The sequence below is a fragment of the Salmo salar genome, chromosome 19, assembly GCF_965601325.2.
Source record: "Salmo salar chromosome 19, fSalSal1, whole genome shotgun sequence".
Classification (NCBI taxonomy): Eukaryota; Metazoa; Chordata; class Actinopteri; order Salmoniformes; family Salmonidae; genus Salmo; species Salmo salar.
This window is the reverse complement of record NC_138309.1, coordinates 2,897,501-2,924,512: the sequence shown is the minus strand read 5'-3', so window position 1 is coordinate 2,924,512 and position 27,012 is coordinate 2,897,501. Positions and strand designations below refer to the sequence as shown.

General features: G+C 44.2%; 1 protein-coding gene across 6 annotated transcripts in view; it reads right to left on the bottom strand.

The window, feature by feature from the left end:
- Nucleotides 1-27,012, bottom strand: part of LOC106578316 (retinoic acid receptor alpha-A) — a 265,142-nt gene that overhangs the window by 29,234 nt on the left and 208,896 nt on the right. The window contains exon 1 of one of the 6 annotated variants that reach the window (XM_014157002.3): nucleotides 22,124-23,170. The exons of 3 other annotated variants lie outside the window; for them this stretch is intronic. In XM_014157002.3, coding sequence (XP_014012477.1) covers nucleotides 22,124-22,301 — 178 coding nt within the window. In that variant the 5' untranslated portion in view covers nucleotides 22,302-23,170. Of the gene's footprint in view, nucleotides 1-22,123; nucleotides 23,171-27,012 lie in introns of those variants that run through there. 2 more of the 6 variants (XM_014157003.3, XM_014157004.3) reach the window with 2 other exon arrangements.

Genomic DNA, 27,012 nt, shown 5'->3' with positions numbered 1-27,012 from the left:
CTACTGGCCATCTTGTAATAAAGCTAGGCATGTGTGGCTCAAACTAGGCATCGTTCTTTGGCCTATTCCTGGTATGTGTAAGGTTCAGCTCTGGGTTATAGGCCAGGGAGATTTTATTAACATCATCCCCATGGGTGATTGGGCCCAGCGGTGAAGCATATTAATGAGATTTCAGCGTCATTAGGGGGAACGGTAACTACATTAGCTAACGGGCTGGCGAGGCTAGCAGTCGTCGGGCAGGGAGAGGGGGCGTTCGCGGGGTCTTCCAGCGTACTGTCACTTACCACCAGTCACAGGATTGTGTGTTTTCACTGTGTTTTCTATTAGATTAGACCCCAGACACGCAGAGCAGACGGTCGTCACCAAGAACCATTTGTCTCTCCAGACACTATTCTAGTCCAGACAGACAGACAGACACTATTCTAGTCCAGACAGACAGACAGACAGAGACACAGACAGACAGACACAATTCTAGTCCAGACAGACAGACACACACACTATTCTAGTCCAGACAGACAGACGCTATTCTAGTCCAGACAGACAGACACTATTCTAGTCCAGACAGACTCTAGTCCAGACAGACTCTAGTCCAGACAGACTCTAGTCCAGACAGACAGACAGACAGACAGACTAAAATAATGAACTGAGAACATGATTGAGAACGGATGGAAAGTGTCTCGTCTACAGCAAAGGGGTATATAGTTCTAGTCAAAAGTGTCATAGTTCTCAAGAGTCCAGACAGGCTTCACATTTAGAGACCTTCGATGTGTAGTCAAATATGGTATGGCCTAAGAGGAGAGAAACAGAGGATGATGGATGACAGAAGATGCAGTTGTGTGGATAAGCAGGGAAGACACACACACACACACACACACACACACACACACACACACACACACACAGGAGGATGCTTTGTCAGCGTTCTAACTTCTGGGGAAAATGGGTCCTTTTCCTATCTCAGAGGGAAATCCTGCCATTCAACTGTACAACTTGAAGCCAGTTCCAGAAGAACTAATAGGTCAATATCATCAACACACACATGAACAGACAGAGAATGAGAGGGTTACCCAGGGGCAAGGGAGCAGAGACAGAGCCTTAAGCCTTCCACATATATTGTCTCTCTCCCCTCCTCTTCAGCCCTCTTGCTCACAGTGCATGAATGCATGTGTGCATGCCTGTGTCAGTGGTGCACGAGTGTGTGTTAGCATAAATGCATGCTTGAGTGTGTCTGTATTACTGTAAGAAAGAGTGAGTGTGCCGATTACCACTGCCCCCTGCCTGGTAGTGCGGGGTAAGCACCCCACAAAGCTGCTGCTTGTCTGCGGTGAGTCTGGCTCCCTGTCCATCTCAGCCACATGTGCTCTGGTGACGAGGAGGAGTGATCGGCGCAAAAGTCTCCGCCCCCCTCCCAGACCCACAAAGCGCAGCCCTACCAACTCCCAGATGCCCCACCCCCTGGCCAGATTGGAAGGAGATTTTTTTATTTAATGAAATAAAACTGCAGCCCTTAATCCCGTTTAATACGATTGGACGGGAGCGTGAGATTTATTATGTCCAGGTAGTGTTAGGAATCTGGGATTCAGAGAAATTAGGTCCTACCACTTGTTGGTCTGGGAGCTATTAGATTGCAATTGGGGGGGGGAGACTGTGTTTGATGATTATAGCAATAACTCTCCAATTTCTATTATAAAGAGTAGGGAGGGATGTGACAAATGGAACATTTTGCTTAGTGTTTAAACTGCCATTTTATTTAATTTTTTCGTTAAAATGGTAACAAAAAAGAAATGATAAAATGTCACGTCAATTCACAATGCAGAATAATGGTCCTATTACATATTTATGACCACTAGGGCCGGGTAATAAAGCGCCTCGGCTATGGCATGTTTGTTTGTATGTAAGGGCACACCACGCCTTTTTAAATGCCAACACAAAATATTTTTCTGTAGATAATTTCAAAGCGCCAGTGAATGGGTATTATACTTGTCTGGAAAGGAATGCGGTTTCTGTAGCGGTACTAACGTCCATCACTAGGAGTCCAGAACTGTCAATCAAATAATCTCAAACTGCTTGCACGCAGACCACTCTCCTTAAAAAGTACTTTCAAGTTTGTTAAATACCATGACTTACCAACACATTTAGTAGAAAGAAAACATCTTCCACTAGGAATCGACTCCTAAGATTCAGTATTTTTGTAACAGAGGTGACTGATTAGTTGCCGTACTTCCAAGAACAAACATTTGCATCTTTCATGGCGAGGGACAGAGTGAGTCAGAACAGTGTGCCCATCTATCGGCAAGCAAAAGCTGAATCTCGCAATGATATACTGTATTTTGGGGCGGCAGGTAGCCTAGTGGTTAGAGCGTTGGACCAGTAACCGAAAGGTTGCCGAAAGGTTTCTAGATGGAATCCCCAAGCTGACAAGGTAAAAATCTGGCGTTCTGCCCCTGAACAAGTTCCCCGGTAGGCCGTCATCGTAAATAAGAATTTGTTCTTAACTGACTTGCCTAGTTAAATAAAAATTCGGAATTTCTTGGCTTGCAATGTCTCGCAACTTCAGTAAAGCAGGCTTGGATATTCTACACGCAAAAGACTGAACACACTCCTATCATTAGCGAAGAGAAAGAGCAGGCGAACCATCTGCACTGTGATTAACATTTTGTGGGGGATAAAAAAAAGTAATTTTTCTTAACTTTAAGGATCCCAATTTCATTTAAATGTTCACACCACTACTCAAGAGCCACAAATGAAGTCAAACACACAGTCAAACCCGGTACGGACCCCTTAATGGACGAGGGCCCCAAGTGAAGCAGAAGGGTACGGGTAAGAGAGGCTCCATTCTTGCGTGGGCCAGGATCACTCCTCTCCTGCAGGAAATGGCCATGTTAGTGTAGGGCCAGAACTGGGGCAAACGCGGCAGGCTGCGTATTAGGATCATTTAGGCTGTCTTCACACATGGGTGAAGTGGGAGGGGGTGTGTGGCGTGAGCTCTTTTCTTATCTCCCAGGTCTGGTTTGAATCAGCCAATTGTCTAGGACACTCAGACCCAGCTTATGTTTTCCTTGGTGTTCCCAGCCCCCTTCTCAGGGGCCCAAGATCATTTCTCGTCACTGGCAGGATTGTAATAATGCACAATGTTTCAGTATCAGCCCATCACTTGGTGGTGCAAAGGCAAACAGAGGAGACTAAACATATGTGGCCAGACTGGGCTAGGGGGAGAGGATAGAGGAGCAGATGGTAAAGGTGAAGTCGAGAGAGCGAGAGTGAGAGAGATCTTAGCCATACTGAGTTAAGTGTTCATCGGATCTGACGGTACGATAGCCTTGTCTAATCTAACGCAGAAACCCTTTAGCTGTAATAACAGCTTTTGAATTATTATATAACCATATTCGTATCCGATTCTGAACACAAACAAAACAGTCTACTACAATACAATGACTCAGATTAGAAGAGTTCAACAGATGGCTTCGATGTTGCAATAGCCTTGTGTTTAGCACATCTGAATAACACTTGAGCTGTAAGAACAGCTTTTGAGTTTCAGAGCTGAATACATGCATTTAGCTAACAGTCTTCTACAGTCCATTGACCCAGATTAAAAGAGATCAACAGATAGCCTACTACCCAGTGTGGGCAAACAACTTTCTCTGGCAGATCAGCTGTCTAAAGCTGCTGATTGACACCGAGGTCATGTGTGCTGGCACCTGCCTGGGGTGACTCAAGACATTTGGCATGAGCTGATGGTGGGGGACAACATGGCTGAGAGATGTGGCAAAGGGCAGCCGTACCAGGGGATGCCAGGGCATGGAGGTGCGTGAGTGGAGAGTGGAGAATTTTGCCCTTCACACATGATGTCGTCCAGTGTTGGTGCAACTTAGGCTCAGTCAGAAACATGGGAAAGCTGGTAAAAGCGCTGTGTGTGTCTATGTACGTGTTTGTTACTTCCATAATGGCAGGAAAAACCTGCGCGGGAAAACTGTGCAGTCATCTCTCAGATACTGCTATGCTACATTATATAGAACGCCAGTGCTTACTGTTAGTGTTTCGCAACACACTCATCTCATTGGTCTTTCCCCGAGTCTCTATAAGAGCCGTTAAACATGCACTTCGCAGTGACACAAGCTGCATCCCAAATGGCACCCTATTCCCTATATAGTGCCCTACTTTCGACCAGAGCCATATGGGCCCTGGTCAAAAAGTAGTGCACAAACAAAAGGAATAGGATGCCATTTGGGATTCAGAAACAGCATCGAAACCTACAGCCGAGTTGACCCACATACCGCCTACTGCAAGGAGAGGAGAGACATGATGATCTGAGCTGGAAGACAGCTTAAGGACCGGGGAACTGTGACATGAAAGGAAAACATTTCAAAAGGTTCCGAATAAAGCCATGAATGCCGGCTTGTTTGTTCTAGAAGGACTGTGTGCAGTGTGTTAGCACTAATACAGCCTAACTTTTGGCAAATCCCTGCCCTGTACCACCCCATACCTTGTGACACACTTCTGCTGTGGACAGTCTAGCCCTAGCTAGCCAGGGTCACGTGACAGTAATCCTACACTAACGATCGTTATGCGCAACTGTGAATTAGGCTTATGTCTTAACAAACCAGCTTTTAAAACGAGAACTGTGTCAAAGTGTGAAAGTGCTGCATCAAACATTGAGATGATCCCTCATTTTAAAGGATGTGTTAACTGGGTGGAATAATGTAAGAGTGTGTCTCACGCTCTCTCTCTGATGTGCAGCTGCAGACACAAGGCCTGTGCCAGCGGACATGGGGCATGGTGGGGCATCGCATGGTAGTGCTGTCAAGGTCAGGTCTGGAGATGCCTTCAGTGTGTGGCTGGACTGACCCTGTATTCTTCAGTTTGTACTATACAGTACACTAGAAAACAGCAAAACATGTGCCCACTCCAAAGTTCTCAGTCTTCAAAAGTAAACAACAGGGTACTGAGTCACCTTAAAGATCAGCTATCAACAACGATTAGCAAAGCACTCGCTCAATAGTAGTTTTCAAATACTTTTTAAATCCAGAGAAAAATCTCTATGGATTTACTATGCCACGAAAAGCACGTTTGTGCACCAACACCCTTCAGTGAATTTGTATATTAACTAGGGCTAATAAACTGCATTAGCCCAACACCACACACAGTGACAGGGTGCTCACGTCTGAGGGCCGACAGAAGTTCAAACATACCTGTGCGTTTGCTCTCTCCAGAGGTTATCTGCACATTGTGACAGGCATTTATTCAGACCTCTGTCCTCAAACGCATATTCAACACTAGAGGAAGTGGACCAGGGCTATTTGCTATTCGAGAGTTGAAGTGGACGTGGAGAGGTAGGGGAGGGTTATGAGGGGATCGGCGAACAAGGGATTGAGAGAAAACGGAGAGAGTCAGTAGCGAAGGAGTGGGTTGCTGAAATCAGGCTTTGTCATGTTAAACTAAAACTCCCCGCCTCGCTCTCACTCAACCTCTTCTTATTTCTCTTCCTCTGTGTGGAAGACAATAGTATTTTACAGGGGAGAGGATTACCACCATTTGATCTCCTCAAACGCTACGGTTAATTAACTTAATAATAATTGATTGGATTTATATAGTGCTTTTCTACCAACTGATTTAGTCAAAGCGCTTTACATAGTAAGGGAGAAACTCACCTCCTCCACCACCAAAGTGCGGGACTGACCTGGGTGATGCATGGCGACCATTTTTGTGCCAGAACGCTCACCACACATCAGCTATCAGGTGGAGAGGTGAGGAGTGATACATTCTAATTAGGAATGAGGGGGATGATTAGGTGTGTGTGCATGACTGACTGACGTGTGTATAGCATTGCGACCGGATCATCTCGTTTCCATCTCCGACTTTAGATCGCAGATAACAGCGATCACTTCAAACACTTGTCAAAGTGATTTTAACCCTAATAATTCCAACTGTCAGTCATGTATGTTCTACCTTCATAGATGTCACAGCTAGATAATGGTTCACTTTCCTGTACTGTCCAGTGTTGGATAGCACAGGAAAAAAAATGTACGGGACAAAAATAGTCCCTACATAAAATACCTCAAGTACAATGTCAAGTGCACATTCAGGCTAAAAGTAACGCCATAAATGTTGTGGTAAATCCAAAGAAGACAACCCACGTGTCTTGAGGAGTGGGTGGTTGGTTAAGACAGGAGAGAGACAATGACTGTGCGATTGTCCTGTCAGTAGACATTTAAAAAAAAAAAATGTTTACCTTTATTTAACTAGGCAAGTCAGTTAAGAACACATTCTCACTTACAATAACGGCCTACCCCGGCCAAACCGTAACCCGGACGACGCTGGGCCAATTGTGCGCTGCCCTATGGGACTCCCAATGACGGACGGTTGTGATACAGCCTGGAATTGAACCAGGGTCTGTAGTGACGCTTCTAGCACTGAGATGCAGTGCCTTTGACCGCTGCGCCACTCTGGAGCCCCCGTTAGCATGCAGCGGGCAGTCAGGCAGGCGCCAGTGTGATCGGGGGTTACAACAGGTTAGTAGGTCACCAGAAGGGGTTAACTTGCTGTAAAGTCCTCTGGGAGACAGTTGACATATTTAGCATAGTGAGACAGCCTATGCTAATGCTATGTCCCAACCGTCCGACCCCGTCGTTAGCCATGGACACACAAACACCACTCTCAACAGCTGATCCCTGTTCTAGTATTTCTGTGTTAAGTGAGAATTGGATGTTAATCAGTAAAGGAGGCTCGGCTCTTAGAAGAAGCAGCACACATGGTATTTATTTTACCAAAACCGTACATGACCGCACAGAACTCCAAAGATGGACAGCACAGACCTAGCAACAGAGCTTCATTTGTATTGTAACCCTAGCCACCTAGCTATAGGCTATGTCATCATGGAGGAACACAGTAGAGCAGAGTACAGCTGCCCCTGCCCTCAGATCAGCCTCCTTCTCATTCCCCCTAATGATGACTGATGACACACATTTGATTCAGCTGTCTGCCTAGCCGAGTCAGGGGGCTCCTTAGCAGCGGATTTGGGACGAGCTAGGGGAGGACAGACTCATTTGTCTTTAGCACAGGTCGCTAATGTGGAAAAACGGATATAGTCCCAAATGGCATCCCATTCCCTTAGCCTGACGACTCACACCGAATTCTTCCGCAGCACAGTCGTTCCCTACATACTTTATTTAGTCTGAGACTGTCGCCATTGGAGTCGTTTGTGGTGACGAGAGGCAACGACAGATTTTAAAACTGCCACTTTACCGACGTGTGTTCTGGCTCTGGCCCAACCAATCGGCTTCTGGACCAGTCAGACGGCCCTGAACGTGTTCGCTTTTAGTGAAGGGTCAGGGAGGTACTCAGATCCAGACTCATTTCAGAGAGGAAACTAACGTCCGTGGGTGTGGCGTAGCGTTTGCCCAGAGCAATGAGTCTGGGTAGCCAGGCAACGATTCCTGTCTGGGGGATATAACAGGGATGTTTGCAGAATTTAATGAAGGAGGTTAAGCTTTGTCTGTCAGTGTTCATTTTGTTTTTCCTAGTAGTGTGTGTGTCAGTATGCATGGAACAGACAAGCATCCCCTCTCTCTGCAGACACTCATTTCCTGCATGGATCCCTGACCTTTCCACAAACAGCCTGATGGGAACCATGTAATCATGGCTGTAACACGCACACACACACACACACACACACACACACACAGCTAGATTTCCTCTGACATGGCTGGCCACCAGCATGTCCACTGGTACTAGTCAGTGCTATGAGACTATGATATTCCCCTGATCCTCTCTCCCCCTGGCAGCCTCATGTGGAGTCAGTTTGCATGTGTGCGTTTGTGTCTGCATATGTATGTGTGTGTGTTTAATGGACTGTGTGTGTGTGTGAAGAGTGAACTGGGTGGTAACCTGAGGCTGCGGTCGGCCAGGTGAGAGGCGTTAATCCTTCCCCGTTAACCTGCACGCCCGTCTGACCCCAAACTCAATGTTTGACCTGCCGGCCGTGTAGCGGCTACCCCTGAGCATCCAGGCCCTTCTCAGTCAGCTGTCAATTAAGCTAAGTGGCCCATCCATAATGCAAGCCTCCCCAATGCCTTATTCACAGAGCGGGAGGTTTTCAGAAATCATGGCGCATTTGAAGAGAATGGGATGCAGGCAGTGTAGTATAGGCTAGGTAGAGACCCTAGTTTCTATGCTAAGCTACAGGATAGGACAGAACCATTCATACTACACAAATCCTGGTGTAATATAATGAGGATATGGGGGGGGGAATGGGGACAATACAAACGTGAGTCTTATGAATAAGTTTTAAAAAAGTGCCCTGCCGAGAGGGTTGAGAGATGGGAGCTGACAGAATAGGGCGAGAGAGAGGCAGAGAGAAGTTGGCAACAGAGAGATGGAGAGTCAATGGAGAGAGAGAAACAGAGGAAGAACGAGAGAGAGCGAGAGAATGAGAAAAGTGAAAGAAAGAGATAGAAATAGGACCGAACATTAAAAAAGCGATGTAGCGGTAGCAGAGGCTGCGTGCCCTGCCGTCTAGGCGTCAGTCCTGAGGGGATAGCGAATGCTAAAGTAGCTATTATGTCTCTGCACAGAAGGCACTGGTCCACCTCCAGCAGAGTGTAGTGGTATTAAGGAGCCTCTGCTTCCTCTCTCTCAGCCAAGTCTCCGCTGAGTTGACTAGCTGCTTCACAATGAGATCAAACTGACTGACTACAGCCAGGCTCAAAAGTAGGCCATGTCAGGGGAAGAAGCAGGTTGATCAGGCATCTGAAGAGAGGGCTCTGTATGGCTGTGCCTAGGGGAGTACCAGTAGGCTTTACCAGGAGAATCAAGACCCTCTTCTCCATCTATCAGACAGTCGGCTGACCATGATTCCATCCACCTTGTTTTCTCTGTGTACGAAAAGGAGAGGTTAGTTATAGCGTTCCTCTTGACATGATGAGAGGTACTCCTAGTGGCCTTCAACACAGATAAGGCCTTGCCACCTACTGGACTTCATGGCATCTCTTTCTCTCTTTGGGATTTAGGAAAAAGGTGGGGTATGGACGAACTAGCCTATATTCCTTACCTCAGTCTACCGCTGCACATTTTAGCCGTGGATGTAAGGTGAGGTGCAAAGGACAGTTACGGGGGCTTTAGAGCTGGTCTTACTCTAACCTTTTATCTGTGGCCCAGGGAGTTCCTGTCTCTTGCATCCGGCTGCAGACACCTGGCTGGTCACCTTCGCACCGACAACAGCGCAGCAGGACCAGGAAGTTTGCGGGGGCTAAATCGCTGCATTACACCCAATCCATAATTCACACAGAGGATTTCACCACTGAGAGATCATTTAGGCAGCCATGCAGACGGCACGCATAGCAACACACCCTTCGGCGACAAGCGATGGCTCAATGACTTCACGTGGGCAGCCAGTCAGCGGCTCTCGCTTCACTCTGCACAGCTATTGCATGCCGGTATCGTCCTCCATTTTGGGGCAACATGGACGCGGTTTCCAAATTGTGGAGCAGTGTCGATGGAAACTGCCCTAATCGGAGGGCTCTTTGTGGGAAGGGTAGAATCAACAGAGTCGCTGCTGGGTCATTAGGATTGTGTGGGGCTTTGGATCCATATGTCACAGGAGAGAACGTGAAGAGGGTGGGTGAGGGTGGGAAAGGCGGATGAAGATAAACATTGGCAACAGTGTAATGCCGCTAAATAGGACGGCATATAGGTCATTCTGTACCAGACTCAATTTACCAACGGGCCTGTTTCACAGAAAACTGGTCCCAGGCCAAGTCTCCATCAGTCGAAACGTAGAGCCCACAAATAATGAGTCCTTCTAGCAAAGCCTCAGCTTTCACTCTCTTCCTCCCTCGCTCGCTCCCTCTCTGTCTCTCAACCCAGTCTCTTGGTTTTGTTCAAAGAAGAAAAAGGGCAAAATACCAGGAGCCAAAAATGACATTAAACCGTGTGACTGCTCCAGAGGGATGAGGGTTTGAAAATGTCAGCTCCACCAGCCCCGTTTCTCCAAGTGAAACCTCGCCGCTCAGGGTGCTGACAGAGTAATCCATCGCTATTGTGCATCAGCCGCGCCTGTGCAAAAAGGTTTCACACGTACGGTATGAGAGCATAGAGAACTGTGTCTGTTACGTGGAGGCAGCAGGGAGTCAGAGACATGGGGACTACACTCCGGTACAGAGAGCAACTAGTCTACGCAGTGTGGTGGCTCGGTCACTACAGTTTCAATGTGTCACCGACCTCCGTTTAGTCACATCCTCGGGTGGAGAGAAGGGGAAAGTAGACTCCTGTAGTAAGAATGTTTCCTTAACTACTGATATGATCGGTGTTACACTGTACAGTACAGCACTCTCTCAGCTCTGGTCTTGATGTGTCTACAAGCATTACTCACTGTGTGAACACAGGTGTATACAAGCAGAAAAGGAAATATGTGTGGATGGATATACTGTACTTTCAGCACTTTGTGAGACTATCATTGGGCAACACTTCAGTTATATTGGAACATCGGAGATGGTGTTGCTAAACAGCGAGGTGTTTGTTTGCCTACAACGGAACAGCATAATAGCGAAATAAAAGTCCAAACAGAATCATATCAAAAGCTATTCTCTTCCGTGAGAAACAAATACATAAATGCCATGTCTCTTTTCTCTGCCCTCCTCCATTTTAGCCTACTATAAAAAGCTTCCCTCAGGTTCCTGAGAAATTCCCCCTGAAATAACACAACTAGACTCCCCACTGCGCAGACAGCAACAAATGCACATTTACATTTTCTCCCAGATCTAAGACAACAGCCAGTCGATGAAATAAAAAAAGGTGGCCTAAATGAGGAAGGGACAGTCATAGCCATTTAGATATTTCATATGTCTGTCTGAAACGTCAAAACACTGGGAGCTGTAGGCTAGAAATCCCCAGGGTGCCATTTCTCCTCTTTCACTGAACATCGTCTGTCTGAAATGTCTCCAGAGGAGAAATAGCCATAGGTGGCTGTATTCCTATCAAGGCCCATAGCCAGAAACTGGACTATGAAGCAGTGAGCTTTAGCCTAGATATTACGCTTCTTCAGGAGATGGGGTATCTCTATATAGCATATATATCTCCACAACTACTATCACTACTAGTGTTGTCACGATACCACTAACGATACTGGTACCAGGCCTAGTATCGCGATACCACGGGGGGGAAAAAATGTGAGTGGCTTGGCGTCCAGTTTGCTCCATCTCCCAGACGCTTGTTCCGGTTTTCTAAACGTTATGTGCATGTGCTACACAAAAAACCCTGTCACTGATATTCACACTTCTACTCAATACAACACATGTAGCATTTAACTTCACACTGTATAATAAAATACTGCATAGAATGGCTGCGATGAGGAATGGGAGGAAGGTATATACAGTGCATTCGGAAAATATTCAGACCCCTTGACTTTTTTCACATTTTGTTACCTTACAGCCTTATCATAAAATGGATTAAATAAAACATTCATCAAGCTACATACAAATAATCCATTATGATAAAGCGGAAAATGTATTAAAAATAAAAAACAGAAATTCTTTATTTACACAAGTATTCAGACCCTTTGCTATGAGACTGGAAATTGAGCTCAGGTGCATCCTGTTTCCATTGATTATCCTTCAAATGTTTCTACAACTTGATTGGAGTCCACCTGTGGTAAATTCAATTGGGCATACTTTGGAAAGGCACATACCTGTCTATATAAGGTCCCACAGTTGACAGTGCATGTCAGAGCAAAAACCAAGCCATGAGGTTGAAGGAATTGTCCGTAGAGCTCTGAGACAGGATTGTGTCGAAGCACAGATCTGGGGAAGGGTACCAAAAAATGTCTGCAGCATTGAAGGTCCCAAAGAACACAGTGGCCTCCATCATTCTTAAATGGAAGACGTTTGGAACCACCAAGCATGGTGATGGCAGCATTATGCTGTGGGGATGTTTTTCAGCGGCAGGGACTGGGAGACTAGTGAGGATTGAGGGAAAGATGAACGGAGCAAAGTACAGAGAGATCCTTGATGAAAACCTGCTCCAGAGCACTCAGAACCTCAGATTGGGGCGAAGGTTCACCTTCCAACAGGACAATGACCCTAAGCACACAGCCAAGACAACGCAGGACTCTCTGAATGTCCTTGAGTGGCCCAGCCAGAGCCCAGACTTGAACTCGATCGAACATCTCTGGAGAGACCGGAAAATAGCTGTGCAGTGACGCACCCCATCCAACCTGACAGAGCTTGAGAGGATCTGCAGAGAATAATTTGAGAAACTCCCCAAATACAGGTGTGTCAAGCATGTACAGTAGCATCATACCCAAGAAGACAAGGCTGAAATCGCTGCCAATTTATGTAAATGTTACACATTTGCATACATTTCTAAAAACCTCATTTTGATTTGTCATTACGAGATATTGTGTGTTGATTGATGAAGGGGAAAAAAAACGTTCATCCATTTTAGAATAAGGCTGTAATGTAAGAAAATGTGGAACAAGTCAAGGGGTCTGAATATTTTCCGAATGCACTGTACATACGTCTTCTGCTATCAGAATATGAAGATCGCATTGAAAAGAATCGCTTTGTGGACTGATTGTGTTCAGATCTGGCTGACCACTGCGTGCGGATTCTCCTCAGTCTGGACACAATCAGGCTACCGAAAGAGCATACAGTGGGCGACGTCATCAGCACTCCACCCAAAAGTCTCCAGAAAATGTATGTTTTCAGTAGTGATGTACCGATATGACATTGTTGGCTGATACCGATATCTGATATTTCCTTGCCAAAAAACCCTGATACCGATACCCAATATTTAAATATTTTAGCGGCCTTTTAAGCATTCTAGTACAATTAAATAGTTAACACACACACACACAGATGCAGCGGTCTACAGCACCGCATCTCATGGCAAGAAGCGTCACTACAGTCCCTGGTTCGAATCCAGGCTGTATCACATCCTGCCGTGATTGGGAGTCCCATAGGGCGGCGCACAATCGGCTCAGCATCGTCCGGGGTAGGCTGTCATTGTAAATAAGAATTTGTACTTAACTGACTTGCCTAGTTAAGGTTACACACACACACAGAAAAGTTATTTTGTTGGCATTTACGTATGTCCCCATTACCAGTAAAACATAATCAGAACCTATTTCTTTCACTTACTTTTCGTTGTTCATTTGTTCAGTCGTTTCATTCTCAACCAGGATTTCTATGGAACGCGTTTGGGTCTTTGCGTGTCAAAGATACTATTTAACACTATTTGATGGGTCAAATAAGCTTGTTGACCTATCAGGACCTGAATATGACTGCACATCACATAATAATTTAACGCATTCATACATTTTTTAAGTAGTTATTACACATTGATTATACTATCACTCGTATTACATATGTCACAACGATTCATCAATACGTATGCTATGATGCTGGTAAAGTTGTTTCGCGCACCTACAGTGCTGGTCATAAAAAAGCTGGCTAGATCATGGATGCAAACAATGTTCTTCCCCAAAAACATAGCAAAACGATATCTGTTTATAACCCTAATTTATAAGACAGTTCTTATTTGATTAATGGTCGTCAGACCCATCTATGTGAAGCTAGACACAATAAGGATTAGCCACAATAGTGGACTTTGCGGTTAGCCTTCAAAATAAAAGTATGGCATAATTCTACTATTTGTATTCATTTGCATTACTGTCAATGACATACTTTAATTTTGAAGGCAAACCGCAAATTCCACTATTGTGCGTAATCCTTATTGTGGCTAGCTTCACAACACATAACCCGGTCTGGTCAAGCCTCACTAGCCAGATGAAACTAGCTAACTGCTTATAACGTTAGCTTTGGGCAACAGGGTTAAGTAGCTGACTAGCTATTTATTTTCATGAACTGAAGTTAAATTTCAATAGGTGAACAACTTGACAAGTGGCAACCTAGCTAATACTTACTCACAAGGATTCCTAAATCATGGCTAAGAATAATGAACATGACTGCAGTTTCCACTGGTCATTGTTTTCAGGCTGGTTGTATTGGTGATAGCTAGGTACCAAGCTAATGCTAGCTACCCCAGAAGTTGCGGTTGAAAAAAAACACTTTATTACCAACGCGGTATTGTAAACACATCGCTCATGGCTGGTGTTTGCTTGTTTGCTGACTTTTTTGTACAGCTTTGACAGTGCTACTGTATCTTTTTTCAAACGCAAAGACCCAAACGGCATTTCATAGTATGTATGTCATGAAGCTAATAGCAGTGACGCTATTACTGTATAACTCCGGTAGGGCAACATCTGAAAAATAGCGCACTTCGTAGTGTTAACCGGTGCTCGACCAGTCAGCGAAAGCCAACATCACCCACGACAGAGAACGGTTGATTGTCAAGGGCAATAAATTCCATTATCTTGGCTTTAATGGATTTCACCTTTGAGTTGTCTCGCTGAAATGTTCTTACTCTTTCAAATGACTGTTCGACTTGTTGACTGCTCGATCCACACAGCAGACATTGCGGGCTAGTTAGGAATGCTGTGTTGCACGTATAGCGCAAAATTTTACGTGGCGTCATTACGTCATGTACCTTCGTTATATAGGTATACACGTCAGCTTTGCACATCGGGCGTTAAACTAGACATCGGCCAATACTGATTGTCATTTTTAGTGAATATCGGCAATTCCGATATGTTCACCGATATATCGTGCATCCCTACTTTTCATTATAAGGTTGGAGGAAATACATTCCCAGAGTGTGAGAAATGTGTTTTCTGGACTTATGCTAACCCGTTTGCAATCCCTTTAGCGTTGCTTGCTAGCTAGCTACAGAGATTAGCTGGCTAGTTAGCTACTGCCATCAGATGTTTTGTTATTAGCATATTTAGCCAATTACACCATTTGTAGAATGCATACTGGCATTTGAATATACCACGGGAAAAGGGAATCCGGACACGCTGTAGACACAGTAGACATTTAGTTGTAGCGTTCGGGAATTCCATGATCAGAACTCTATGGTTAGAATACTAAAGCTGCATGAACTGTCAAGTCTAGACACAGCCTTACAAACACAGACAACACTATTGTGACTGCAGAGTAAATAAGGAACCAGCTTCTGAGATCATCTGGGCCACAGAGACTCAATGGCTTGTTTCTTTTTGTGCTCAGGCACGGGTTGGCCCCCCGTTATTGAAACTAGGTCCTGGTGCAGAAAATGAGACGGATACATGTTCATGAGAAGAAATAAAATATATTGTGGTTATATGATATGACCTTCAATTTAAAAAGAAATGTAATAGCAGTATACTAACTCCATAATGTAGACTTATTATAAGCTCCTCCTGAGTGCCCACTTTGGCGAGAGATTAAAACTCACTTTGGTGGCAGCAACTTTTCTCTCGCAGATGCAGGAATACTGCCATTATTTTTAGCATGCTAACCTCTGCCCCATTTTCTGGGCTATTCGTGGCATTTGGTACGGATGTCCCACTCTCTAAATAGGAGGGCATTCCATTGTGTGGAGACATACAACCTGAGACGTACACAGTTGGCTGGCTCTCCGTGTGATGATGTAGCAACATGCAGACTCTCCAGAGGAGGACCAGAAGGCATGGCGATTGGCAGACGCCAGACAGCCATCTTGCTTTGCGTCAAAGGGATAGAGTTTGTGGGGGGGCTTTCACCCTGCTGCAAGTGGAGAGAATTATGCAGTTTCTGATGAAATAAGATGACATTCCCTGTAATAACTCCATGTACAGAGAGCACATGAACAGGAAACTAGTGTCAAATAAGAAAAAAATTAGGACAGCCTAAAGATGAATGACTCCAGACAGAGATTCTAGATTACCACCTAGGCAGCATGCTAAAGAATGCAACCACGGAACAGACGGAAAGAGAGAAAAACTTTGGGAATGAGAACACCTGCTAGATGAAATCTGGGGTGATAAATGTCCTCGGTTCGATACCTCAATGAATTTATGTATGTTCTATTATGAGGGGGTGTGGATGAGAGTTATTGAGAGAGACCGGGAGCTCTTCTCAATGTGCTGTGTAGCCAGCCAAGCAGAGCACATTGCGAACAAACCATCTGTAGAGATAAGTAAAGAAGTGATTACAAAAAGCCGGCTCAATTTCTGACAGTCTGACGCTTGGCTGCCTTCATATATTGATTTAAAAAAAGAGGCTATGAATATTTTAAACTAGAACCGCCTTAACCTAAGCCATTTCGATCGTCTGTCTGTCTGTCTGTCTGTCTGTCTGTCTGTCTGTCTGTCTGTCTGTCTGGGGACAGAGGGAGAACGTCATTATCGATAGTGAGATTACGGCCTATAGTCACAATGTCTGCAATTACCCGTCTCCCTTAAACTCTAATGAATCAATGACACTGGCTGAATCCTTTCTATCTGCTTTGCTTTGTTCATCGAAGTGGGCTTTGCAGCGTAACCGACCCTTGTCTGGGGATTTAGCGTCAAACCCAGCTTGCGTACAGTACTCTGACCAATGCCCCTGGCTAATTCTCTCTGCAAACAAGCCAGAGTCTGTTGTTGGATCCAAGGGTGAGATTGTGAGCATAAACACAATCTCCGCACAAATATGCTGAATTTCCCTCATGATTGAGGTCTAAAGATTTTCGTAATGTGCCACCCACAGCAAATAAAACCCTTGAAGTCAGCGCTGTTTTTTGTGTGTACGTGAAACATGTGCAGTGCCAAGTGCCAATGCTCAAGGTGACAAACCACACACATTTAGCTCCTTTTAAACAAAACAATAACGCGTGAGTGCGCCGCATGACCCGGATGCCGCTGGTAACCTGGTTAAGAGAGGCGTCTGTATTTGGTCAATTATGCATCGCATTAAAGCGATGACTGCTTTGAAGGTTGACGACAGGGTGCCATTTGAGAAGGCGAGTGATGGCAGGTTGTGAAATGCTGCCTCGCGGCCTTTCCCAGAAACGGCGCTGAACTCCTTTCACCCCGCGCCATTACAAACATACCTTGATGACAAAGCAGGTTATTGATGTGCACCTGAAGGTGAAAGCGGGCGTCGTTCTGTGGAACACTGTGCTCTCGGCTTTCAGCCGTCCGGCAGGGCCACTAAATCACTGTCTGTAGGACTGACAGGAGCAGGCTGACACACGTGAGACTGTCTGCTGCTTACCCTGTTAAAACAGTGGACCTTGCCGAACGCAGGCCTGTCCATCCATCTAGCCTGTCCCATCAAGTTCAAGTCCAAACAGTCTCAAGGGAAAAAGACCCTGTCCATAAAAGCACTAAAAGGTGCTCGAGGAGTATGGACATTAAAGAGTATGCAGAAAATATATAGGGACATGGCATTGACACAAAGGGCAAATGCTGTGGTTCAAAATGGTAGGGTAGCAAAAAGGCCTGCAGTGTTCTAGTGAAAGAACACAAACTCAAGCACATGACCAGTGATTTACAGTAAACTAATCTATACTGAACAAAAATAAACAACACTTTACTAACTTACAGTTCATATGAGGAAATCAGTCAATTGAAATAAATTCATTAGGCCCACATTTATGGATTTCAGATGACTGGGAATACAGACGTGCATCTGCTGGTCACTAATACATAAAACATAAATAAAAAAGTAGGGGCATGGATCATAAATCCCGTCCTTATTTGGTGTGACCCCCATTTGCGTCTTGCAGAGCCACACATCTCCTTCACATAGAGTTGATCAGGCTGATGATTGTGGCCTGTGGAATGTTGTCCCGCTCCTTTCAATGGCAGTGCGAAGTTTCTGGATATTGGCGGGTACTGGAACACATGTCGATCCAGAGCATCCCAAACATGCTCAATGGGTGTTATGTCTGGTGAGTATGCAGGCCATGGAAAAACCGGGACATTTTCAGCTTCCAGGAATTGTGTACAGATCCTTGCGACATGGGGCTGTGCATTATCATGCTGAAACATGAGGTGATGGTGGCGGATGAATGGGCCTAAGGATCTCGTCACTGTATCTCTGTGCATTCAAATTGCCTTCGATAAAATGCATGTGTTTGTTGTCCGTAGCTTATGCCTGCCCATACCATAACCCCACCGCCACCATAGGACACTCTGTTCACAACGTTGACATCAGAAAACCGCTCTCCCACACCATGCCATACACATGGTCTGGGGCTGTGAGGCCTGTTGGATGTTCTGCCTGATTCTGTAAAACGACATTGGAGGCGGCTTATGGTAGAGAATTGAACATTAAACTCTCTGGCAACAGCTCTGGTGGACATTCCTGCAGTCAGCATGCCAATTGCATGCTCCTTCAAAACTTGAGACATCTGTGGCATTGTGTAGTGTGACAAAACTGCACATTTTAGAGTGGCCTTTTGTCCCCAGCACAAGGTGCACCTGTGTAATGATCATGTTATTTAATCAGCTTCTTGATATACCACACCCGTCAGGTGGATGGATTATCTTGGCAGAGAAATGCTCACTAACAGGGATGTAAACAAATTAGTGCACAAAAGTTGAGAGAAATAAGCTTTTTGTGCGTATGGAACATTTCTGGAATCTTTTATTTCAGCTCACGAAATATGGGACCAACACTTTACATGTTGCGTTCAGAGTATGTAGAATATCAAATTCAAAATGCGAATCCATTCTACCACAAGCCTGGTTGGATGACCATTTTTTCACAGTTGTTATGCTCAGCATCTCTACATTGCAATGTCACAAAACACCAACCTTTTGGGGGTTTAGTGGAACTACCATCTTTTTATGCAAAGTTATTTAAGAACTCTTTCAAGTCCCTGGAGCATGCTGCCAGGTGCAGCTTGTATGTCAGGGGCGGAAACAATATCCATAGCTCATTTGCAAAGCCAACACTGCAATCGTTTGGCAATCGCTGCGTCCAAACAGACCAGCCACAGTTTCCATGCGCTGTAATAACAGCACAAACAATTACAGGGCAGTCTAGCTACGCTGTATGACGCTTTAAGACCTCAACCCTGGGAGAAACCGCACAGGTTTACACTTCACAAGCAAACTGGAACTCTTCCCCTTAAACTAATTCCCTCTTCACTCGCCCTGCCCAAAATTGCTCCCGCTGTTACAGTCCTTAGCGTTGGAAAACAAAAATACCATCTGTTTTTTCTTCTAAATTCCCCCCACTCCGAAAGGACTTCCGCACTTAAATACCACGAGTCAGATTAGGCAAGGAGTTAACAACCCCCCTCCAATACAGGCGATTAGAGACAATAGGTCAATATTTGGCAGCTCTGCCTTGATTAAACAAAAGTCAGTCAAAGCTCTGCTCCATGGGCTGGTGTCGGCGCGCAAACCCAATAAGCCATATGACAGCCTTAGAGATGGAGTCCAAGCCAGAGTACTCTCACAGTGACTGGAGCCCACCATGTGTCATCCTTACCCCACCACCAACCCCCCTCCCCGTGCAGTGTGTGACAGTCATGTGAAAAAGGCCATGCGCATTCCTTCATGCATGAGCCAGTAATTGCTGTAAGGATTCTGACGGCAGCAGCCCTCTTGAAAGGAATGGAATCAAGTGCATTTAATCTGCTTGAACCCGTCGATGAGACCTGGCATTGTTCTTCAACACAATAACAGATTACTAAGGCGGTTGTTGTTCCTTTTGATGAACATGACTCACTGACATGGCTGGATAGAGATAACAGCGCTCACTTGGAGCATGTGAATATATAATACGGTGACTAGTAGCAGCTGATCATGTTTCTTAGAGGCAGTTTTAGACTGATTTCACGCCAGTGGAAATGCCACTGAATGTACTCAGAGTTGAGAGGACTTCTGAAGGGTGATCTGATGCATAATCCAGATAGGTGCACCAGACATCGGACTATCCTAGCCCTCTGGTTTAGATATATTTCCCCTGTGAATAAAAACAGAATCTTGTACTACTAGGGCTGGTTTTGACCTGTGATCCAATAAGCCTCCAAAGCCATGTGATGACACCAAAGGACGTTATGTACCGACTCCATCCAACCCCCCTCAGTTTCCCCCATTGGGCACTAAACTTTTTATCGCGTCTGGACCTCTCCCCACTACTCCTATGAGCACAACAATGTGTACCAGAGCTTGGGATCAGAGGTCTTTTCCTGGTTTTCCCTCTGCTAGCCTTTCGCATATTAGCTCACACGGTTCAAATCAACACCACTACTAGAGCCGCTCACTGGACCAATACAATAATAGCGTACAGGGTGGAGTCCACAGCTCAGTCAGGGCTTTTGCTGCCTGTGTTGTGTTCCCGAGGAGCTGTATTGCTTTAACCCTAGATGTAACTTCCCAAACAAGACCAGCAGCATGTGAGGAGTTTCTGTCTGTGATTGGTGTTGTTGTCAATATGTTTCTCAATGTCTAATCCCCATCTCTGTCCAAACCTTATGACTTTATGTAAACACAGAATCAGGTCAGGCTGGACGGATATTCATATGACAAACCCTGGGGCCTGGGTGCATTTGTCAATACCCTGATGAGAAATACACACGTTCTCATTTACATAGCCCAGATTCCCTGAGGAAATGATCCGTTCTCAGGATATGAGAGGCTGTTATGGTCACTCAGCAGTAATCAACAAGCAGACCACTTTTACCATAAATCCCAGTGTGCTTTGTCACTAGTGGCACAGCAGGTTACCCCCAGCGGAGGTAGAGAATGGAATGACCCTTCAAATGATACTTTGTTGCCACAATAAAAGTATCTCCATTGCTCCAGATGAAATCTATAGCCAATTCTGTGAGTGCAGCAGGGGGGACCATTTTTCCTCCACCTGTACACCGTTTTTAGAATAAATAATAACTTCTGATGACATTTGGTCATTGAAGCACTTTTTTAAAATTGAGTTACATGCTATATATGCTAGATGTTCAGCAATATGCCACTATCCCCATTTGACATATGGGGATAGCCACAACTGTCAGTAAGAGTGTCCATGATTGAGTCTATGAATCTCTTCCTTTAAAGACTCAGTCATGGACACTCTTACTGACAGTTGTGGCTGCTTTGCGTGATGCATTGTTGTCTCTACTTTCTTGCCCTTTGTGCTGTTGTCTGTGCCCAATAATGTTTGTACCCTGTTATGTGCCGCTACCATGCTGTGTTGTCATGTGTTGCTACCATGCTGTGTTGTCATGTGTTGCTGCCATGCTGTTGTTGTCATCTTCGGTCTCTCTTTATGTAGTGTTGTCTCTTGTCGTAATGTGTGTTTTGTCCGATATTTTTTATTTATTCTTTTTAATCCCAGCCTCCACCCCGCAGGAGGCCTTTTGTCTTTTAGTAGGCCCTCATTGTAAATAACAATTTGTTCTTAACTGACTTGCCTAGTTAAATAAAAACAAATAGAGCAAATTCTAAAAACAAAATAATAGTGGTGTATTAATACACAAAAACAAATACCCATCAATAATTATATAATGACTACAGATCTGCATAATCTTCAAATGAATATTTATCCTCAATGGAAAAACATTTCATAATTTTTAGTGTATCTAGAATAGCTTATTGCAGTTCTATTTTTTAAAATGTATTTAACCTTTATTTAGCTAGGCAAATCAGTTAAGAACAAATTCTTATTTACAATGACAGTGGGTTAACTGCCTTGTTCAGTCCCAGAAGGACAGATTTTTACCTTGTCAGCTCTGGGATTCGATCTCACAACCATTCAGTTACTGGCCCAACGCTCTAACCACTAGACTACCTGCCGCCCAATAACGCCAGCAGGAAAGTTTGGTATGTCTGCATAAAACCTCGTGGTTATTAATCAAAATCCAATGGCTTGGATAACATTGCCTGCTTTATAGGCTACTGTTGGCTATATGCGATAGAGACACCTTTACATTATTGCAAAAAGCTGAACCTGGGTTATAGAAAGCAGGGATCCAAACGTGGGTCAATTAAATGCAAGGTTCTGATGTAAGTAATAACCATTTAATAGGCTACATGGGATATAAACGAGTGATTATTAACCTGATTAAAACGAATTTAATAGGCCTAATAGTATGCAATATGTGAAATGAAATGTCATCCGTTACAAATGAAAGCGCAATAATTCACTACACTTCAGAGAATACATATCATGAATATTTAGCTCAGAAAAACAGTGGCATAGTTGAGCGGTAAAGTGGTTCGCGTGAACTTCGCCAGTCAGTGAAATGAAATGAACGAGGCAGTGAAAATGCCACCTACAGTGATTCGAGCCGTTCCAGTGTTGGTTTCTGATGGACGTGCTGTAGTGATGGGGCGCTCCGGGCACAAGTCCTTTCTCCGGGATCAAACATCCTCTGCTCTGGTTGTAGTAATCCATCATTAAAAACGGGTTCGGGCTGGGATTCAGTCCCACGACGTCCACACTCTCATACATCATACGCAGAGAGAAAACGGGAGGATTATTTATCCGGAGAGAGAAAAAAAACAACGTCTGCTGCGCGCAACGATTTGGGCACACGAAAATAGGAGCAGCAGACTTGTGGTTTTCAGTTTGCCACCAGTAGACTGTGCAAAAGGGTAAAAACGCAATAAATTCAAAATAAAGGGAATAAATCCGTTCGTAGACACGACACTTGAGGTTTCGGGTCCACTAGCTGTTTAGAGTCAATCCGCTACAAAGCTAAAATAATTGTATGGAATATTGACCCACACTCAATTTGAACACATCGTTCAAAAGAATGGTCAACGTCATGTCAAAAGTGAGGTTTGGAATGCGCCAAATGATTCGTTTAATCGAAAAGCCGACCGGAATAACTTCATTGGATCAGTTCAATGGCCTTGCTCAAATAGTAAACTAGATCGAAATCTAGATAATATACCCTACGAACTCCAATAAGACTTGAAATCACGCGAAGGGGTGCGAATCCATTTCAATAACACTGCACCCAGATCAGAATAGGCAAAAGAGATCAGTTGCTAATCAATCAGAATTTAATTCCGTATTTAGTTCCAACTCGTCCTCTGGGATAAGTAAGATAGTCCACACAAATCAAGAGCGCAAACGGGACAATCAGCCTGCTGTCTGTCCGCCTATCCACTTATTTTGTCTACCGTGCAACACCAATGCACGACTACTTACTTGATTTGCTACATATCTTGCTCTTCTTGTATTTAAATGTCCTGATTCGCACAACACATTCGGTTCTTCTTGTTTTGTATTTAGAGGGGAGCCGAATTCGCTCCCACACGAATTGCGTAGCTATCATGTTCTGCAGAATGTGACAAGGCACAGCAGCTGGGACATGGCTCCACCTACCACCCTTTCTTACTTAACCCTTCCCAGACATCACCAAACAGAGCGGGACGAACACAAGCCCGCTGGCGCCTCCGCCTGCCTCTCTCCATTATACAAGTGCGTATAGAATGGCATCATTAAGTTTAGTAAACTCCTTAATGAACCTTATGTATTTTCAGCGAGCCAATGAACATAATTGATTATTCCATGAGCCTATAACTATTTTCCTAAAAGTTGTCTACCCTCACTCGTCACTTGGGCTCGTCCTTCAAAGGAATTTGACTCCTTCTCCGTGTTCTCGTCGTTCTCTACCCTCCGTTTTTTCTCTCCTCTCAGTCGCTGTCTGCTAATTTGCCTAACGCTATTCGGCTGAACTTTTCTTGAACTCAAGGAAGCAGGCAACCTCACCTCCAAATGACCCACACGCTGACTCGGATTTGCCTCTGCGTTTCTCACCTGACATCATTCAAGTTTCCCACCTTGTACACCCGATATTACACAATCACACTCCCTAAAGTGCTGCTCAATGAACAAGCCCAGATTACTTCTGCTTTCTGCTCAGAGGCTAAGAGTTACAGTCAACCAGGCACTGTAACCAATAACGGGCACTTTTTACAACCACAATAAAATATATAAAGTCGTTTCTAATAGTTGAATGAAGTTTGCTACATCAAGCTGGTGTGGGTGCAACGTTGTTGCCACTTCCTTAAAGGAATACACAACACTAGTTTGTATTCCATTGTTATAACCATGTTGAAACACTATCCATTTCCATCCAAACAATAGATAATACAAACTTTATAACTATGATGACCAATTGACTAATAGGAAGAATTCAGAATAAGTTGGAAATGCAAAAAATGACCGTCTTCTGTAACCTCTTCAGACATCTATCCAACATATTAGCCCATCACGTGATACATTTCTGAAATCCTCAGCATGTTTCCTAATCACAAAAAAACTAACATTCACAGGAGGCATGACACACCCATTTACATACATCAAGTCAAAACCATATCTTCAGTTCGCATTTGCTAGACTGGGACAGCATGTTAGATAAACTGGGACACCAATATTATAATAACATTTTTACCCCAATGATAATTGACTTCAATATTGTGTGATTAGGAAACATCTGAGGATTTCAGGAATGCACAGCATCATGTGTTGGTTGGGCTAGAATGTTGGACAGATGTCTAAACAGGTTACAGAAGATGGAAACGCAACACGTGTCCCATTTTGTCTGAATTCACTCAAATAACAGTCCTAATAAAAGCACTACAAGAAACAAATGAACAGGATGAAGTACTGCAAGAACCAGAGCCCTGACTAAAGTGTACTGTACAAGGGGTTGCTAATGTAAACGGGATGTATTTCCTCCATTGGAAAAGCCTATAAGGCTGTCCCTCTTTAGCTACTCCAAGTTGTCCTACTTTAGCTAGATATGGCTGGTAAAGCAGGACAAAAGACAATTACAAAATTGAAACATAATATTGCCTTTATTTTTATATTTTGATGCACCAGTACATAGTATGCCCATTTACATCACAGCTTGGCACAGTGCATTATTTATGCAGTTTTATAACCCTAACATCAAAACAGAAAAAAAGCTGTCACTGATCTTACTGTGTGCTTCACTTCCTGTTTGAAGCTTGCTCTGCCCCCCTCTGATGCCACACCAATGAAGTGACATGATTTTGATCATGTGGTTTTTCTCTGAAAGGGTTTAGTAACAATAGTTTTGAATTTCTCATCAAACCAAGAAATAAGCACGTCAGGATTAAGTTGTCCCAGTTTATATGATGTCCCGCTCTTTCCAAATTCCCACTACATGTTGTTTCAGGCCTGATACCTTTGTATATCACAGTACAGGGTTTAGCCAGTTCCCCATCCAGGGCTCATTATTGGTAATAATGATGCGCGGGTTGACTCATAACCCGCAGTCCCCACAGTTATATCTGCGGAGTGGACGGATTTAGGGTCACAAAATATGTGGATGAAGGGTGGTTGGGGTGGCGGGTGGGTTAAATAAAAAGAAAACAATGCATAAAAAAAATCCATAAATGTACAATTCTGGTGCAATTCATATAAAAAAAAAGGTTTTTCTTTGATTATTATTAACTGCTGTTAGTGCATAAGCCTATGTTTTAGGGCCTAACTGTACACGCGCCAAATGCAGATGGCTTAAATGGAATAGTAACTGAAATCTGGAAACTGACTAGGTCTATAATATCTCACATAGCCTAATATAATATCAACTCCTGCAGAATTAAGCATTTCTTGCAGTAATACGTTACACCAAATGTACATTTTGACTCAGGAACAGGAGTGGAGAAATAGGATCGATTTCTTTCAGCATCGTAAGAGAATGAATGAGTGGTTAGGGACCGTCTGTAAAGGTCCTATCTTTATTAGCATCATAAAAGCTGATAGTATTTAAGCCACATAAAATATGCATCCAAGCCGAAACTGAAATCTTATAAGAAACATGTTGGGTTGTTTTCACATCTTTCAATTCCCTTAAAACCAGTCAAACTGATGTAATTTGGAAATTTAGCATGGAAAATCTTTACATTTATTGTTTTGTTATTGCATTAGCTCCCCGGTCCGTAAATGTCTTTGCTGCGAGAGAGAAGCCGAGACGAAAGAGAAATCTTTACAGATGAAGCTAGATTACTGGATTGAAACATTCATTATATTGATGTATGACATTTTATGGTGAGCAACGGTTTATTTCGTTTTCTAGGGCAATAAGTAATGACAGAAGAGAAGCTGCATGCAGGCCTATCTAATTACAGACAATTTGAATAACAAATAGCCTAACAAAATGTTGGAAATTATAAGCAGAAACATAGTCCTATCTAACCAGGCTTTAAAAATAAATCCCGCACCCCCTGTCCAAAAATCCTTATGCCATCTGACTGTACAGCGCATTGTCTATATTTTCAGGTTAGGGTCGGGTGTGGGCCTCGGATTTTCACTTTATCACAGTTGGGCCGTTGCGGATGGGTTATTATCAATTGTGGGCAGGTGAACAAACAGCTGACCCACTCATCACTAATTGGTACATCCCAGCGTCTGGCCTATACCTGAACCCAATGACAGTGTATATATATATATATATATATATATATATGAATGGACAATGCCATTGATCACGTGACACCACTCATTTCCATGTCAAATCAAATGTATTGTTCGCGTACATAATTTATCAGATGTGAAGCCAAGGAAGTCTGTTAAGATGGCGTCTCATGTGGGAGATTTATGTAGACATAACATGCTCAGTTTGAGCTGCTCCAGGAAGTGCTGTTGCAGGTTAGCTCAGTGCTGACCCCTCTTATTCAGTATCTCAAGTTGATGGCCGAACAGGGTACTGCAGGCTGCCATTATCAACTAAATTATCATAACTTCTTCTGTGTGCAATTTTAAAATAATCAGTTCAAGGACATACATCTGGTGTAACAGAAGCCATTTGTTAGTTTTTTAACAAAGATTGCCATCTTCCCATTCACTATAAATGGGGATCCTGTTTTCTGCAAACAATGCCTGCAGTACCACGGTCAGCCTTGAACTTCGTGGCTTCAATGAGAGGGGCAGCCGTTCTCCCCTGCCTGAACCACAGGGCCATGACTGGGCCTGACTGAAAAGGTGTTAGAGGGATTATTGGCATTATCCACAGAGGGGGGTGGCCTGCTCCTCTGACTGTGACCCTTATCTAATGCAGGGCCCAGACTGTTTACTTTGACTGATAATGAGTCCGCAGAGAGGCAGCTCGGGGCAGATACCACAGAAGAAATTCCTTCACAGGATTGGCCTCAACAAGTAATGGTGTCAGAAAATGCAAATATAC